Source organism: Mustela putorius, unplaced genomic scaffold (genome assembly GCF_011764305.1).
Source record: "Mustela putorius furo isolate JIRA1106 unplaced genomic scaffold, ASM1176430v1.1 tig00000450_pilon_pilon_pilon, whole genome shotgun sequence".
In the NCBI taxonomy this organism is placed as follows: domain Eukaryota; kingdom Metazoa; phylum Chordata; class Mammalia; order Carnivora; family Mustelidae; genus Mustela; species Mustela putorius.
In genome coordinates, this window is record NW_025421385.1 from 9,573,052 (window position 1) to 9,589,148 (window position 16,097).

At 48.7% G+C, this 16,097-nt stretch overlaps 1 protein-coding gene across 11 annotated transcripts in view; it reads right to left on the bottom strand.

Annotated features, from left to right (window-relative positions):
* Positions 1-980: 980 nt before the first annotated feature.
* ZDHHC14 (zinc finger DHHC-type palmitoyltransferase 14) overlaps positions 981-16,097 on the bottom strand; it is a 276,013-nt gene continuing 260,896 nt past the window's right edge. For 7 of the 11 annotated variants that reach the window (XM_004770889.3, XM_045080124.1, XM_045080128.1 and 4 more), the window contains one exon: positions 7,583-12,953. In XM_004770889.3, the coding sequence (XP_004770946.1) occupies positions 12,555-12,953 (399 nt within the window). In that variant the 3' untranslated portion in view covers positions 7,583-12,554. The other 4 variants (XM_004770891.3, XM_045080126.1, XM_045080132.1 and 1 more) reach the window with 3 other exon arrangements.

The window sequence follows — 16,097 nt, forward strand, 5'->3', positions numbered from 1 at the left end:
TTGTTTTTTTTTTTAATACTCCCTCACTGCCTTCTGTTTTTTCTTTTTTTTTCTTTTTTTTCAGTTTATTTTTTAAGGGGCTCAAACCAGCAGCATTTGCACACACACCATTAAGCCCGAGCAGTTACGATGACTGTACGAAAAATCCATCAACGAGAAAAATAGATCTTTCCCGCAGACACGGGATACTGGTATTTCTCCGACTCGCCTGAAGCCAGTAGGGAAATTAGGCGTTGATGGGCCTTCTGAAGCTGGAGCCAAGAGCGGCAGGATAATTGGGCAAGTGCGGCTTCCCAAGGACAGGCACTGGGGAGTGGCCACCTGCTTCCTGCAGTGTTGAGTCCCCCCTAAATTAAGCTCTTTCAGCCGTTCAAAAGACCCTGAACACCTACTATGTGCCGGGCATGGCTCCAGGCACTGGGAGTACAGGAGTGAGCGCGACAGGGTCCCTGCTTATTACGGGATTTATGTTCTATTTGCGGAAACATTATAAACAACTTCAATATTGTAGATAATGTTGAGAAGCAAAAACTGCAACGAAAAACTTTAAAAGCAAGGAAAGGGGCAGGAGACCGATGGGGGGATGGGTGGCTGTTTTAGAGACGGTTTGAGCCAAGTGCGTCCTGTGGTGCCCGAAGGATATTTCTAGGCAGCGAGCTGAGGGGCCTGCTTGTGTGTGAGGACAAATCTTTCTCTGTGTGTGTGTGTGTGTGTGTGTGTGTAGGGAGGAGAGGCGGGTGTGTTGTGACTGTGGAGGAGAGGGTGGCTGGTATAGGACTGAGGAGAAGCCTCTCTCTGTGTGTAGGAGAAGCCACAGTAGCTAGAACAAGGCCAGAGGGTGGGAAAAAGGGGTTGATTTCATGCCCGTGTCGGCCGCTCATGCTGCCAAGGTAGGAACACGACCTGGCCAAGGACCAAGCCCCTCTTTGTGATGGGTACAAATGTCATAGTCACAAACTGGGTTATAAAAAAAAGCCACATTTTGAGAACTACTTCATTTCCAACTCTGAACCTCAGAAAAAAAGGAAAAACTGGTCTAGGTAAACTCAGTTGAAATCCGGGATTTCCTTGGTCAGGTGAGAGTTCCCTCTTGGCCTGACCTGGGAGCTTCTTCAGAATCTGTGTGGTGCTGGTCACGGTGTCCTTTGGGAACGAGCCTCTGGTTCTCCATCACTCTCTCTGCCCAGTGGCCGCCACAGAGACGCGACTCCTCTCAAGGCATCTTCGGCATCTGCATGGACTGCGGGGGGCTGGGACTTAGGGCATCTGCTCGAGGGACCCCATCTGACCACAGGCAGGGTTCCTGCCCCGCTAGGGTGCTGCTCATATCGTAAACCTCACAGATCTGTGTGTTTGCCCAGAGGATCTTGTATTGAATGTCAGTAAAGTGCGGTCTTCTTATAAAAATCAGTCTATGATGAGTTTCCCCAATGGATGGAAGTAATGGGTCTTGAGGACCCTTTTCCTGATTTGTGCAGAGGGGCTCCATGTAGCTCTGCACCCAGGACACATCCAGCGGCTCTTCCTAGCCTGGTCTTGGAGCCAGGGAGATGGGCTGCCTCCGTCTCTCTGCTTTTACTGACCTGCTATGATTTCCACTAGGCATTCACATGCCGGCCCGCAGACGGCGTGTCTCCTTAGACTTGACCCAAGAAGTGAGGCCCTAGTGCCGTCTGCCCTCAGGTTCCCCGCAAAGCTATGGAGAACAGCAGACTTCCCTCACCAAGACCCCACGGAGTGGGGGGCAGGGGAGCCCTCCACTGCTCCAAAGTCTTCCCTCAATCCAGAGTTCTCCACTCTTCTCCCTGTGGTACAGAAAAAAAACGCCAGTTGCTCTCCTTACAAATCTCTGTTTAAGCTCTACTCAGTTGGTATTTTCTTTTCATGTCATGGTCTCTGGCCTGGCCGTAGAAAACTCTACATAGACACTCTGGGATAAGAACTGACTTCTGTCTTCTGGGCAGGGCCAGGACCCCTTGGATAGGCCACGGACTCAGTGAGTGGAGGGTGGTGGCCCCACAAAGAACGGAGAGGAAACCCGTTTCCATCCTACAGATCACCCTTGATCCCTTTGATCTTGCTGTAAGGTTTCCTAGAAAGGAATGGGGCACAAATGCCTGACTTGTAAGTTCCGTTCACCCTGAACTTGAGGTTGGGTTGATCCAGGTTTAGACAACTCAGCAAAGCAGCTGATGCCTTGATAGACATTAGAAAGAAAGAAAGAGAGGGAGAGAGAGAGAGACAGAGAGAGAGAAAATCTGCTCCCTTCTTAGAAAGAGCACTACTCTCCTCTGCAGCTCTGCGGCTCAGCCTTGCCCCTGGCAGGTGAGGGATGCTGAGGAAAGAGTTAAGGAATTCTTTCTAGGACAGATCCCACCTGCCGATGAACTGATAAGGAGGTGTCTGGAAGAAAGAAATGCTAGACTTTAAAAGTAGATCAGCCATCGCAGCTGGAAGTTCAGTCCTGGAGAGACAGAGAAGTCTGTGGGTCCCAAGGAAGTGCCACGTCACAGGGAAGATGCCATGTCCAGAGGTGACCGGGTTTGTATTACGAGGTCCCTAGCTTGGATCCTGTATAAGACAGAAGCAGAAGTGAAGGGGTGTTTTTGTGAAGAGGAGGGGGCACATGGAGAGCTCCAAACCAGGGTAAAAGGAGAACTCGAGGTGGTTCTGAGCTTCCTGAAAGGGTCATGTTTTCAATTACCTTCTATCATGCTCTTGGGTTAGATTTTATGGCAGAAAGTTAATTTTTATCCAGATCTTGGGCAGATGCCTATGGAAGGCAAGGCACCCGAAGATTTCAGTAAGATAATAGAGCATCACTTCACAGGGCCCTCCTATGACCTCAACAGAGCTGGTCTAAAGCTATTACTTAGGGACATGGGAAATCTTATTTGATATTTCCATGAGAACAGTGGGTTTGGAATAATCCTTGGTGGCTTCTGAATCCATCTGTTCGCATTATGCCAAGAAATTGTGTTTTCTGGTGCAGCTTCCAGACTGACCTAACTAATTAAGTTTCAATACTCAGGCTAGATTTCAATCAGAAAACAGGTGCCACCAACAGATGTTTGCCTACCAAATTTCTCAAAAAAGGACACTAAGAAGAAATCTTGCATAGAGTCTTCACCTCTATCCATTTCCAGAGTGTTGACTAGGTTTCAAAGAAACATTTTTAAAAGGCTTTACAAAATAATCACTATTTTTTTCATCACAATGATCAATGACAGCTAGGCATGCCTCAAGACAGAATGTGTGTTTTGATTCAGGGTATTAACAAACAAAAAAATAAATTCTCAATCTCCAGTGAGCTGTACATGTTTGGTCAAGTTGGATCCAGCTGTGGAATCATCTAGAATTTCTGCTGGAGAATCATCTCAGCTGATGTTCCTGAAGGCTCTAAATATAAAGGAAAAGCTTGTTTCTAAGAGGTACCTTAAATGTATTATGAGGGGTTTCACTATTTTGAATCTCTGGAAGTAGAATATGTAAGGCTTCCTTTCCACTGTTTTGTTTGTCCCTAATACAGATTTTAAAAAAATCTGAGGTGCATGTGTTTCTTAAGATGGATTTACTCTTTGGTGGTGGGGTAGAAATAAAAGAAAGGGGTGGTCTACTCTCGAGGGGGCCTGGGGGTCCCCAGGTCAGAGCGCCAGGCTCAGGACTCAGAACTTAGAGACCTTTGGGAAGTTTAGAGCCCAGGTTTGTTGCTTGCATTATTTCTGGTCAGTTACTGATTATTTTGCAACTGACCTAGGTTCTAAATGTCATTTAAGATGTTTGCTTCCATGAGAAAACACATTTCAAATTCCACGCTAATTTCTGGAATACAATCCATCAATGAAAAGTATAGAAAATATATCTATATAAAAAGCAGTAGTGTGTACAAACATGTAAGAGTCTAATATATTAGAGTGTATGGTATATGCCTTCATACGTGAGTATATGCCATCGCTCATTTCTTTCTCCGTTCTTCATTACAGTCAGCCTTGTTTGTGACATAAGAGGGAGCTACCATCCCTTTATCAGTCATCCGGCATCTCATCAAACCATTGGCTCTGCGGATGCTTGTCTGGAGCCCACACACGGATGTTAGCATCAGCGCCGCGATGTGCGTGCACGGTGCAAAAATGGGATTTTAGCAAAGCGGCGTATGAATGTTTATTTTATGTCTTATTTCAAGGCCTCTTTTATTAAATATCTGTAGTCCAGAAATAAATAATTACAATATATGAGTATACGGTGTACACATTCTATGATATGGGAAGCGAGACACATTTTTCAGGAACTAACCCTGTGTCATGTAGCCAACAATGCTTGTCAATGAAACTGGTTAATAGATTTTTATTAAACAAGATTTTTTAAAGCATGCAGTCCCCAAATAATCTAAGTTACCTTACTATTGATCACAAATTATATATTTAGAAGATTAACTATTTTTTAAGATTTTATTTATTTGAAAGAGAGAGCAGAGAGAGAGATGGAGCACAGGGGGGAGGGGCAGAGGAAGAGGGAGAAGCAGACTCCTTGCTGAACGGGGATCCTGATGCGGGACTCAATCCCAGCACCCTGGGATCATGACCTGAGCCGAAGGCAGACGCTTAACCGACTGAGCCACCCAGGCACCCCCAAAGTTAACTTTTTTCTATTGGAATTTTATAAAATGATGATTGATGACCGCAATTTTATCCCAAAGTAGAATATATGCCACAAGGAATGGAAGGGAAGCCTCAGGTGGGCTTGTGGAGGGAGCACAGATGTTCTGGGTTTGAGGAGCAGACCAAGACTGCCCCCGCTCAGGCTCCCTCCACACAGCGCCTTGCATCTCAACAACCACTTTTCCTTACAATGGACACCAAAGGGGTTAAAAGAGAAGATGGCTCGGCTTTCTGCTGAGGCTGTGAGGTCTCAGGATGGGGTCCCCTTAGGAAGTTTGGGTCTCTGTTTCTTGAACTGTTGCCACTGTACCCTCCTCACCTGAACCCCCGTCTTCCTGAGCATTTGAGGATTCCGTGCCCGAGTGAATTGTCCTGCCTGGCATGCCCCCATGTTTTATGGGGAGAGAGAACCTTTGCATGAGAATGTGAGTAACAGGTATTCTAGAAAGAGCATCAAATGTGTGATAGACATGTTTCAGATGTGCTGGTGGTGTAATCTTGTAAATATACTAAAAAACCACTGAGTCGTACATTTTAAAAAGGTGAACTTATGGTAAACTTATGGTATGTGAATTATACCTCAATTTAAGAAACTACCTGACAGACCAATTTAAGAATTCTGAGGAAAGCAGTCCCTCGGTCTGTCAGAGAGCTTATGGAAGTGTTGGCCCTTGAGCAAGGCCTTGAAAGCTAGGAAGGACTATGGGGAGAGTCAGGAAGAGCAGAGGGAAGATGGGGAGGGTAGGAAGTGCATGACTCCTACCAGAAGGTGAGGAGGCCAGATGGTCAGAGAGGGGAGCACAGGAAGAAAGGGAAAGAGGACAGAAATACTAGTTGAGGCCAGAGAATAGAGGCTTTGATGTTGGTTTAAGCAGCATATGGGCAAGAAAAAGCCTTTGACCGTCTCCTGCCTAGGGTCTGACATGCACCTAGCATGGTTGGGGGAAGACCAATTTGTCTGGGTTACATGGGATGGACAGGCTTAGGAAAAGCTTTGGAAGGAGACTTCTTGGAGCCACCATAACACTCTGGGGAAGACAGTGAAGACAGCAATCCAGTAGAAAAGAAGGACAGATTTGATGGATATTATAAAGCAAGACTAGAAGGGATTGGACACCTGAATGGATATGGAGAGTAATGAAGAGTCAAAGACCATTCCAGAATTTTCAGCCAAGGACTCTACTAGGGAAGCAGCAACTAAAATAAGGACTGGTTTGGGGGAAAAGATGTGGAATTCAATTTTAGGTATTCTGAGTTTAGGGTGATGATGGAACATCTAAATGGACACTGAGCCAAGAGTAGCATGGTGCATCAGAAGCCACTCATAAACAGGTAAGGAAACTAGGAGCAGAGGCTCTACCCATCACCCAAGTGTTGGAGAGCTAGTTTCCCCCAAGCCAGAGCCAGAATCCTGTCTGAAAACTTTCTCCTCCTGGACAGCTGGTTCAGATGTGGGCTGGCACTGGGGAAGGAGGTGATCCAGGAGAGAGAGAGGCTGGAGTTCACTATAGAGGATAGACGAGAAGGCACTGGGAGTGGAAAAGTCTCTGCAGGGGAGGAGAACCAGGAAAGCGAAGGGCAGAGGATGTGTCCTCTTTTAGGGGGTGTGAGAAGGAAGCAGAATGCAAGGAGGTGCCAACTGGAAAAACAATGTCACTGAGCCAGAGGACAGAAGCACAGTGGTGAAGCACAGAGAGTTTGCCTGAGGAGCCTCGAGGCCATTCAACCACAGCTTGCCTTCCATGCCCCCATGGCCCACCCAGGCAACACCATGGTGCCAGATGCTTCCGAGATGCAAATGAGATGGTAGACCAATCCTGCTGGATTTGGCCATTGGAGACCTTGGAGCGCCAGTCTCATGAGTGTGGCACGAGGGAATGCCAGGGATGAAGGGCAAGGAAGAGGATTTTTTTTGTTTTTGTTTTTCCTTTTTTTTGATAGAAGAAAAGCGTGGTGACCTAGAAAAAGCAACTAATGAAAAGAGAGAAACTGAAGATGCAAGAGAAAGGGCTGGATCCTAGAGGTCATGGAACAGCCTAGGTCAAGCCTACTTTAGGAAATAGGAACTCTCTCCAAAGAGAGAAAAAGTGGGTGAAGACAAAGCTTTTCTGGTGGAGCGGAGAATGGAGAAACTCAACTAGCAGGTCTCTTTTTCAGTAAGGAGATGAGGTTATCCATTGTGATGATCTAGTCAATACTCATTTTGTCCTTCTTCCTTACAGAACTTGACATTATTTGGGGCAATAATGTGTCCAGCTAACACACCATAATTCCTGCCTCTTTTGTGCTCAGGGGTTGTCATGTGACTCGACATTGGCAATGGAGAAATCTGAGTAAGATTTGGAAATGGCTCTCTGAAGGGAGCCATCTTAAGTGTCTTGTACCCATTTTGCTCTTTTCCTTTGTTTCCTTCCTGGAATACGGCTTTGATGGCTGGAGCTGCAGGAGCTATCTTGTGGCCATGAAGTGAGCCTGAGGATGAAAGTCAATGCTAAGAATGGCGGAACAGAAAGAAAGGGTTCAGGACACTGATGACATTATGGAGCCATCACTGACTCTGGATTGCCTGCCCCTGGGCTTATTTTGCATGACAGAAAACACATCTCTTTGTTAAGCCACTGTTACTTGGAGATTTTGTTATTAGTAGCCAAACACAATTCTTATCTGGCTGGGGTATGTGTGTGTTAGAAGGTGGAACACAGAGCAAGTAGATTACAGGGTTTGAAGTTCTTAGTTGCTCTAAAGTCATTTGCGAATTTAAAAAAGTTGAGAATCACAGCTGTAAGAAACCAATCTAGGTATCTGTGACCAGAAAATCCAGTACTCTTCAGAGGAGTGTCTACACAGTGAAAACTCACTGAATGCAAATCGATCTGATTCTTCCCTACACCTTGTTGACCTTGAAAATCTTATAAAGACTGAGGTTTACATTTGATGCCATTAGCAGTTTTTATTGAAGGAGGAAAATACTTTCTTAATTCATTTCAGGTTTAAGATAGATTCTGCAAACATTAAAACATGAAAGGCACTTTAATAAGCATAAGTATCTTGGAAAACATGCAACGCTCTGTATTATAGTGTGTTCACCATTGTTCCGATTCAGGGCTTTGAATCCACTAAGAGTTTAAAAGGCCTTTTTTCCCACCCTTTCACACCAAAATGTTTGACTCATGTGAAATACCAACACAGAATGCCCTGGGCAAATAGTAAGTGAGGATGTAATCTCCCCCTCCCCCCCTTTTTTTAATTGCAGGCTAAAACCATGTCCATTCATGTAGAACCCAGAAAACATGTCTCCTTGGATAGGCCATATGGCTTCTCGGTGTAACTCTCCATCTTAACATATCTAGGGCAAACAGAGAGCCGTCCATTCATGTCTTCATCAGCAATACCAAGTGTCTCTTAAAAAGTCAACAGCGGATGGAAGAAAAGTCTTCATGTTGCGCAAGATGGAAGAAAAGTCTTCGTGTTTCCAGCCCATTCTGTACGTGATTCCTAAGGTTTATGAGATTTAGAGAATAATTCCAGTGAAGGCCATTTATCTAGTTTTGTGGCAGCTGCAAATTCAGTTGCTCCAGAAACAATCTAATCTTCAGCCTCCCAATTATTTTCCATGGCTGGATTAATGTCCTGATGCCTCGTCTGAAAATCCATCCTGGCTGTATGGTGAGGACCTTACAGTGGGCAACTAGATGGAGGATTTCCCCAGGTACAAAAAGCCATGAGTATCTTTGACATTCATATGAAAGAAAACGACTTTCAGCTTATTTAATATTTCAATAACTTATTGTTAGAAGACAGAGACAAGGGGGTGTTGCATCTCGAGGGAACAAATGGGGGGGGGTGGTTTTTGATGCAGGCACATGGAAAATGGCATACGAGGCCATACGCAGAGCTCCAGGACCTGTGGAGGGGACCGGGGAATCAGACTTCATTTGAAAGGCTCTCTCCTTTGGATAAGAATATGCTTGACTTCCACAACTTATAGGTACTCAATAAAAAATGTAAACATCGATTTGACTTAGGCTCAGCTTCAAAACAGTTTAAGGCATTAATCAGAAAAGTATATCTGACATTTGTTCCCTTTAGTCTCTTTTCTTACACGATCAAGACCTAAACAGGTGAGGCAGTGGTCCTGTGGACGAATGACAGACAACGCACTTCAAAATGTTCCTTAAACAATGAATGCGAGTTCCTGATGCCTTCTGGCTAACTCAAAACCACCAGCCAAGGTGGGAAAGCCCTGGGTTTCTGGTGAAGAGGCTGACTGTTTGTGGAGCTCAGGAAGGGGGCATCGAGTTACAGTTCCCCCCTTTGGGGAGCAAGGAGGCTCTGAGACCCACAGAGGAGCCCATCAGGCTGTGCCCCTCAGAAACCTGTGATGGTGGTCCCCGAATGGCTTGGATTCTGGCATTTTCCCGGAGATGCTATTACAGCCCCCAGTGCCAGGGACACTTCCTATCATTTTAGGCAAATTCATAGACTTGCTGTTGAATCCGACAAGAAAGCCAGGCCCAAGCCCAGGCAGTGAAAAGCTAGGGGACTTCTGAAAACCCATTTAGGTCCAGCAGAAGCATGGCTCATAAAATGGGGTTTGTCTCTTGTTTTGAATCCCAGTCAGTAATCCTAAACATAATGGGTGGGGGGGGTTACGGGGTCCTTGCAGGGGGCTGAGCTGAGCACAAGGGTCTTCCCCGGTGTTATTCTGGGCCAGAACAGGTATTTGGCATTTTGCTGGCCCAGGCTGGGGCTATGGCATCACCCTCCCAGGCTGAACGCTGGAATGAGCATTTTTTCAAGTGCGTCAGCACAAATGCCAGCCGATTCTCCCTAGGCACGGAATGTCATGTCATCCTGCCCTTTCAGTGGGCACACTAGCAGCCGCCCTGACTCTCCAGCCAACATCCTCCCCAGGACCAGGGCACTCAGGCTCAACTCAGCCTCTGAGTGCCTGGGAAGCCTGCGGTGCCTGAAGCACTTCTGGGAGGAGGAAAGCAGATGGATTTTTAGATAACAAAGTGAGTGAGTGTGTGTGTGTGTATGCATGTGCATAGGTTTGATAATGGTCCAAGCTTTAATAGCACGGTAAAATATTAATCTTATTTTCATAGCCAGCATGCAATCGCTCCATAACACACCGACAGAATTTAGAAAGATCAAGGTCTATATGCAGCCACAGCTTGATGAAACCACCCAGCATTTAAAAATATTTGTATTTATCAGTTAATGGGAAATGCAGATCCATCACCAGAAGTTCCTTTCCTGAGATCAGGGGAAGTTGGGAGCTCCCCGGCTCATAGTCCTTCATTCCACAGACTCCCCCCTCTTTGCTAAGCCACAGACTAAAGGGCTGTGAGTATCTCTCTGGTCTGGGGCTTGAAGAAGTTCATTGTTATAGCAAATGGGCCTATTCAAGTTAATCACCCTCCTGGACCCGGAATGGGCTTGATAGCTTTGATTTGTCTCACTGAAATTCCCAATCCCCTTTCCAATCCGTGATGTCAGTGGGTACAGGAGATAAGGCCGGGGGTGTGTGGAGGATCAGTAATATATATTCTGTAAGTATTGGTTATTAAAGACATGAAAGATCCTTACTTCTTGGATTTTATCATAAGGAGGTGGAAAGAGGGACCAATCCTGGGAAATCAGCAACCACTGAATTAGATGATAGAAATGGAAAGACTCAAAAGTTCATTGTCTTCATCTTGCAGGTGAAGAAACTGGGAGTGGACGGAGACACAGACACTGGAGTGAGAAGTGACCCATCTTCTCCCCGGGGCCAACACTCTCCCAGGGTCTCAGGGCAGCAGATGGAAGGAGGCAGAGGGCAGAGGGTTAGGAAAGTTCTGGAAGGCACATCGTGGGGCTATTGCTTTTTGCTCCCAGGCAGTGCAGGCAAGGAGAGAATCCCTATGGGTTCGTGACCGTGAGTGTGTGTGTGTGTGTGTGTGTGTGTGTGTGTGTGGCTGTGTAAGGAAGAGTTCTGTCCCCCTTATTATAAATTCCAAGCGAGCACAAGGAGCTAGGAGGTCCGGGAGGTCAGTAATGGCTACACACCATCTGCCTTTCCTGTTTTCTATCTGTATAGACAGCATGAACAGTTACGGTGGTTCCAAGACACCACCCAGCCAGAATTGTGGGGTTATTTTCAGCACAGGAGATTCTCCACCAACAAAGAATGGGCTTTATTCCAGATGAGACTTTAAATTGTGCTTTTCTTTTCCTTTTCTGCTTTCCTTTTCTATAAAATGGCAACTCTTTCGTGGGAGAAACAGCCTTTTTCCATAAATGCAAATCGCTGGGGGTGGCTGGTGTTTCACACGGTTGTGAGGAGCCCCAACTTGATTTTGAACTTGAGTCGATTGGGCGGTTGAATTTATTGTCTGGAGAGAAGCCTGGACAGAGCCTGCTGAGTCCCCGCAGCTGCCTCCGAAATGACTTACTCCTTAAATACAGAGCCCGCGTCCTTCTCGATGATAAATGAACGAATGAAGCAGTAATTTTCTTAATTCCACTCTGCTTCATGTCTGGGTGAGAATGATCAGCTACATGCTCAGGGCCCAGACGTGAAGCCAGTTTCTCCTCATATTCTGATACCCGAGGAGAACCTCGCGCTGCCCTTTCCAAGCACTGACCTTCTGGAATAGGACGTAGAAGACCGCCTCACGGTGGCCTTTCCCGCGGGCCCTCTCCCGCCACCCGTGGATTAATCGCCCTGTGGCAATCGGTCAATGTGGAACAAATTCTGCTGAGATCGTATCAGAAAGACAAAGAAAAAAAAAAAAGAGAGAGAGAGAGAGAGAGAGAGAGAGAGAGAAACACTGTTGGAAAGCTACCCGCTTACCTGAGAAATCATCCCGTAAATCCCCCCTACCCCATTCCAAGACTTTACTTTTGGCTGTTTGGGGACCGTTCCTCGCTAGGGATACTTCGGTGAAACCACACTCTCCATAGGTCAGCCAGATGACTGTGTCGTCATTGAAGCTGTTAAGGATAACTGTACGCAGATCCGAAATAACAGAGGACGTCATTTTATTGGCTGCCCACAGGACGTTTGGTCACACAAGGAGGTGGAGACTGTGGCAGGCGTGGTACGACACAAAGCTCGTCTAACTACCCAACAGAAGGTGAACTGATACTTGACAGGGCACAAGCCGGCAGCCCCGCAGCCCGGGCGCCACCTGCCCCTGTCTAGCGAAGCTCGAGAAGCTGGCGCGTGTCGGCAATGTCCATGAGCCTCGCTGTGCTGCACTGGCTTCCCCTAAAACAGCACTTGAAAATTCACCAAATTAGAAGAAAGAAAGAAAGCAAGCAAGCAGCATTTCCGTTTGAATACCAACACCACTTGGAAACAGACGTAGCGTGGCATGCAAATCCAGACCTGGTCTTTTTTTTTTTTTTTTTTAATCCCCTTTAGGTTTTTGTTTTTGTTTTTAAATTAACAAATGGAATGGTATGTCTAGTTCAAATATTAGTAGCATAACATGTAAGTGCAAATTCAGTCTGGCCACCAGCGTCCTCAACCTTCCCGTGTGTCTGTCCCCAGAGCAGCGGGCGGACCGCAGAGCAGCCATCCGGGCCGGGTCCGTTCCTCCTGGGCTCAGCCCGCAGCCCCGGAGGCTGCTCCTCTCTCCCCAGGCCCACCCCTCAAATGCCAGCCGCCTGGAAACAGCCACTTCTCCATTTTCACGGTGATCAAAGCAGTCAGGGTGAGGAAGAAAGTTCCATCAACCCAAGCTGTAGGCATTTGGGCCCTGCCCTCTTCTGCCCTGGAAGGGCCATCCGTTTGCGCTCTGAGGGGTCTGGGCGCCCCAGGACCCGGAGTTGTCCTCGCCGCCATGGAACCGGGTCACGGCCAAGCTCCCGTGGTCTGCGGCCCTTGTCCCTGGGCTGCGGTCACACGGAGCTGAGCTTCACCAGCCCGCGCACCGAGTCCTCGTGCAGGGAGTCCTGGCTGGCCAGCCCCAGCACGTGCATGGTGCGGCTGTGGGCCAGGGGGCTGCCCGCCAGCATCCGCGGCGGCGAGGGTGCTTCCTCCGGGGTCAGGAACTGGTGGCCCACGTGCTCGTCTTTCAGGGGCAGGATGTCTGTGAGCGCCGCCTCGGCGGTGAGGTTGGGCATGGAGGAGGGCGGCGTGGGCTGCCCAAGTGTCAGGCTGGCGCAGGGTGTGCCCAGGCCCGGCTTCCCGGGCAGGTGCAGCTCGTCGCTGGTGAGGCTGGGCTCGCTCTGCAGCAGGGGCGTGGCCGCGGCCTGCAAAACGAATTTGGTGCTCTGAATGCACTGGTCCTGGTCGCACTGGGCAGCAGGAGGGAGCCGGCAACCCGAAGGCGGAGAGGCGACGGGCATGGGGTGGGGAGGAGGGGGGGCACAGGAAGGGGAAGGGCGGGATGTGAGAGAGAGAGAGAAACCCGTTAGTGATGCTCAGTGAGACAGGCAGAGAGCATGCACAGGGGCCTGGTACCAGCCAGGGACGCCCGCACCTGGAAAACATGTGCACCGAAATAAGCTGCTGGGGGGGGGGGATCCACAGGTGCCCACAGCACCCACAGGTGCCCAGGGAGTTACGGGCAGCCAGAGGCAGTTACCGGCAGCCTCCTGGCCCTTGACCCCCAGACACGACCTAATTAAGGAAAAATCCCCTGGAGACAGTCACAGGCTTCACCACCCAGAGTTGTCTCTGGTGATCAGTGGCCGCTGCTTGCAGGCTGGAAACCACTTTTACTTGATTGTTTTACAAATACAGGGGCCCGCACCCACGCTCACAGCAGCATCAGTCACAAGAGCCAAGAGGTGGAAGCAGGGGTCCGTCTGCAGATAAACAGATCCACAAAACGTGGTCTAGACAGACGGTCCGCCACAGCTGAGCCGTGGACAGGAAGGACATCCTGACACAGCCCATCACACGGATGAACCCTGAGGACATCGTGCTCAGTGAGGTGAGCCAGTCACAAGTGGGCGAGTATTCCATAACACACGCGGTACCCGCAAGAATTAACTTCCCAGTGACACAAAGTAGAGAGAAGGGTGGGTGCCCGGGCCTGGGGGGAGGGAAGAGGAAGCCAGTGTGCCTGGGTATAGAGTCTCAGTTTTGAGACACGAAGAGGCCTGGAGATGGACAGTAGCCATCTTTGTACAACCCTGCGAGTGAACTTACTGCCACCGAACTGGACACTGAAAGATGGTTGAAAGGGTAAATTTTGTGTTTTGTATATTTTACTACAAGGAAGGAAGGAAGGAAGGAAGAAAGAAAGAAAGAGAAAGAAAGGGCCCTCAGGGTCTGGTCAGACTGTTGTTCACAAAGCCCCAGAATTCCCCACTGCTAAATTTCCATCTGCTTCGAGAACCCTTGAGCTTCTGTGTTTTTTTTAATCCGTGAAAGAGAATGCCAACATTTCACAAGATGTTTCCTTTTCTTCTAAGTGTCCTTACGTCATGTCGCACCTTATGTCCTTTCCCTCATTTCGCTCACTGGGCGAAGAAATGGTGTAAACATATTTTGAGCTGCTGGAACGTGGCATGTGGAACGTGGGCCATGGGACGTGGAGCGTGGAGCCCTCCCTCGAGCGATGGAGCAGGTGTGGATCAGCCAGAAGACGCCTCGGCAGCCTTCAGAGATCTTGAACTTGAGTGTGTGCGTTCAGTCCTTCGAGAGTTTCAGGAACTGCTCTTCAACCAGGAGGAAGAAGAACGGGTGTGACTTTAGGTTCGAGCAGTAAGCGAGGCACTGCACTGTTTCTTCAGAAGTTCTTAGAACAAACACATTTCCCCCCTGAGGCTGAAGTGAACGAGTGGCTTGTTTAAGCCCTTACGGATAAGAGTAAGGCAAGGACCCAGCGTTTGGGGCTGGGTTTGCTTGACCATGAAGCTCTTTCTACTACTGCGCGCGACACATAGTAGGTACTTCATAAACCTTGTCTTACTATCCCCTCCTCTCTTTTTCAGAACTCCCGAGTTCTTGTAGAACCTGTCCCAGCGGTTTTGTGGTGGAGTTGGCTCACTGTCCTGCCCAGGGGATACCTAGAGCTGTCATCACTCCCCCACCTCCGTGCAGGGAACAGAAGGAACCACGCACCACGCACACTTTTGGGAGGAGAGAGAGTTCATCGAAGTTCCGACTTACGAGGTCTTTCTTCCTTCCTTTCTCTCTCCCTCTCTTTCTCTCTTCCTTCCTTCCATTCTTTCTTTCTCTTCCTTCCTTTCTTTTAAAAAATCTTTTTATTTAAATTCAGTTAACACAGAGCGTGTTATTACTTTCAGAGGCAGAGCTCAGTGCTTCGTCAGTTGCACATAACACCCAGACCTCGTTACATCACGTGCCCTCCTCAGTGCCCGTCACCAGTTACCCACTCACCTCCCCTCCAGCAACCCTCAGTTTGTTTCCTGTCGTGGAGGGTCTCATGGTTTGCTTCCCTCTCTGTTTTCTTCTTATTTTATTTTTCCTTCCCTTCCTCTATGTTCATCCATTTTGTTTCTCAAATTCCACAAAGGAGTGAAATCACACGGCATTTGTCTTTCTCTGACCGACTGACTTCATTTAGCCTAATAGCCTCTAGGTCCGTCCACATCATCGCACATGGCAAGATCTCATTCTTTTGGAAGGCGGCGTAGTACTCCGTAGTGGATCTACACCGCATCTTCTCCGTCCATTCATCTGTCAGTGGACACTCGGCTTTTCTTTCATTCGCTCCAGTGTGTGCGTCCTTTGGCCAGAGGGTTTCTTTCTACAACCGCAAGGGGCAGGCCCGCCCCAGCCCACTGAGGAGGAGGGAGGGCTGCAGTCTCTGCGAATGCACAGGCTTTCAAAGGTGAAAGACCCAATTTCAGGCAAGAATAGAGTTCTTTACCGAAGGAAAGCAAGTCTCGGGGGGACCCTCACTCTCCATCACCTTCCTCCCAGTCCAGGGAGCTCAGGAACACGGAGGGCCCTGGGCAAGGGCTGGGATCTCCTGTTCTCATTTTTCCCATCACCACCCCGTGGTTTCTGCCACCGCAGTGCTTTCCCGAGGGCTGGTCCGACACCGGGTTCCAGCTGCTGGTGGGGGGCCGGGGCGTTGCTTTCTGGCGGAGATGCTGCGCAGTGAGGCGGGGGCCGCGGGCGGGCTGGTGCCGGCAGGTGTTGCTCACGCTCTCCCGTATGGTCAGGCTGGTCCAACACACCGGCTTGGTCTTGACAGGGCAGAGGCAGAGAAGAGCAACCTTCCTGATTAAACATTCATCTTCTGGAAACCGTCCTAGGGCTTTGGATATATTGTGCTTTGCAATGAACGTGTTGTGAAAAGCGCGGTTTGGTCTCCTTGATGATCACGACAGCTGGGTTCCCTCACTGCCTCCTCCACTTTCCGGGGCTCGGGCTCGGTGCAGCCTGGGAGCAGGCCGGTGAGTGACCCTGGGGCTGAGCCGTGCCTGGAGGCCAGGATCCTGTTCTCAAATCTTCCCTCC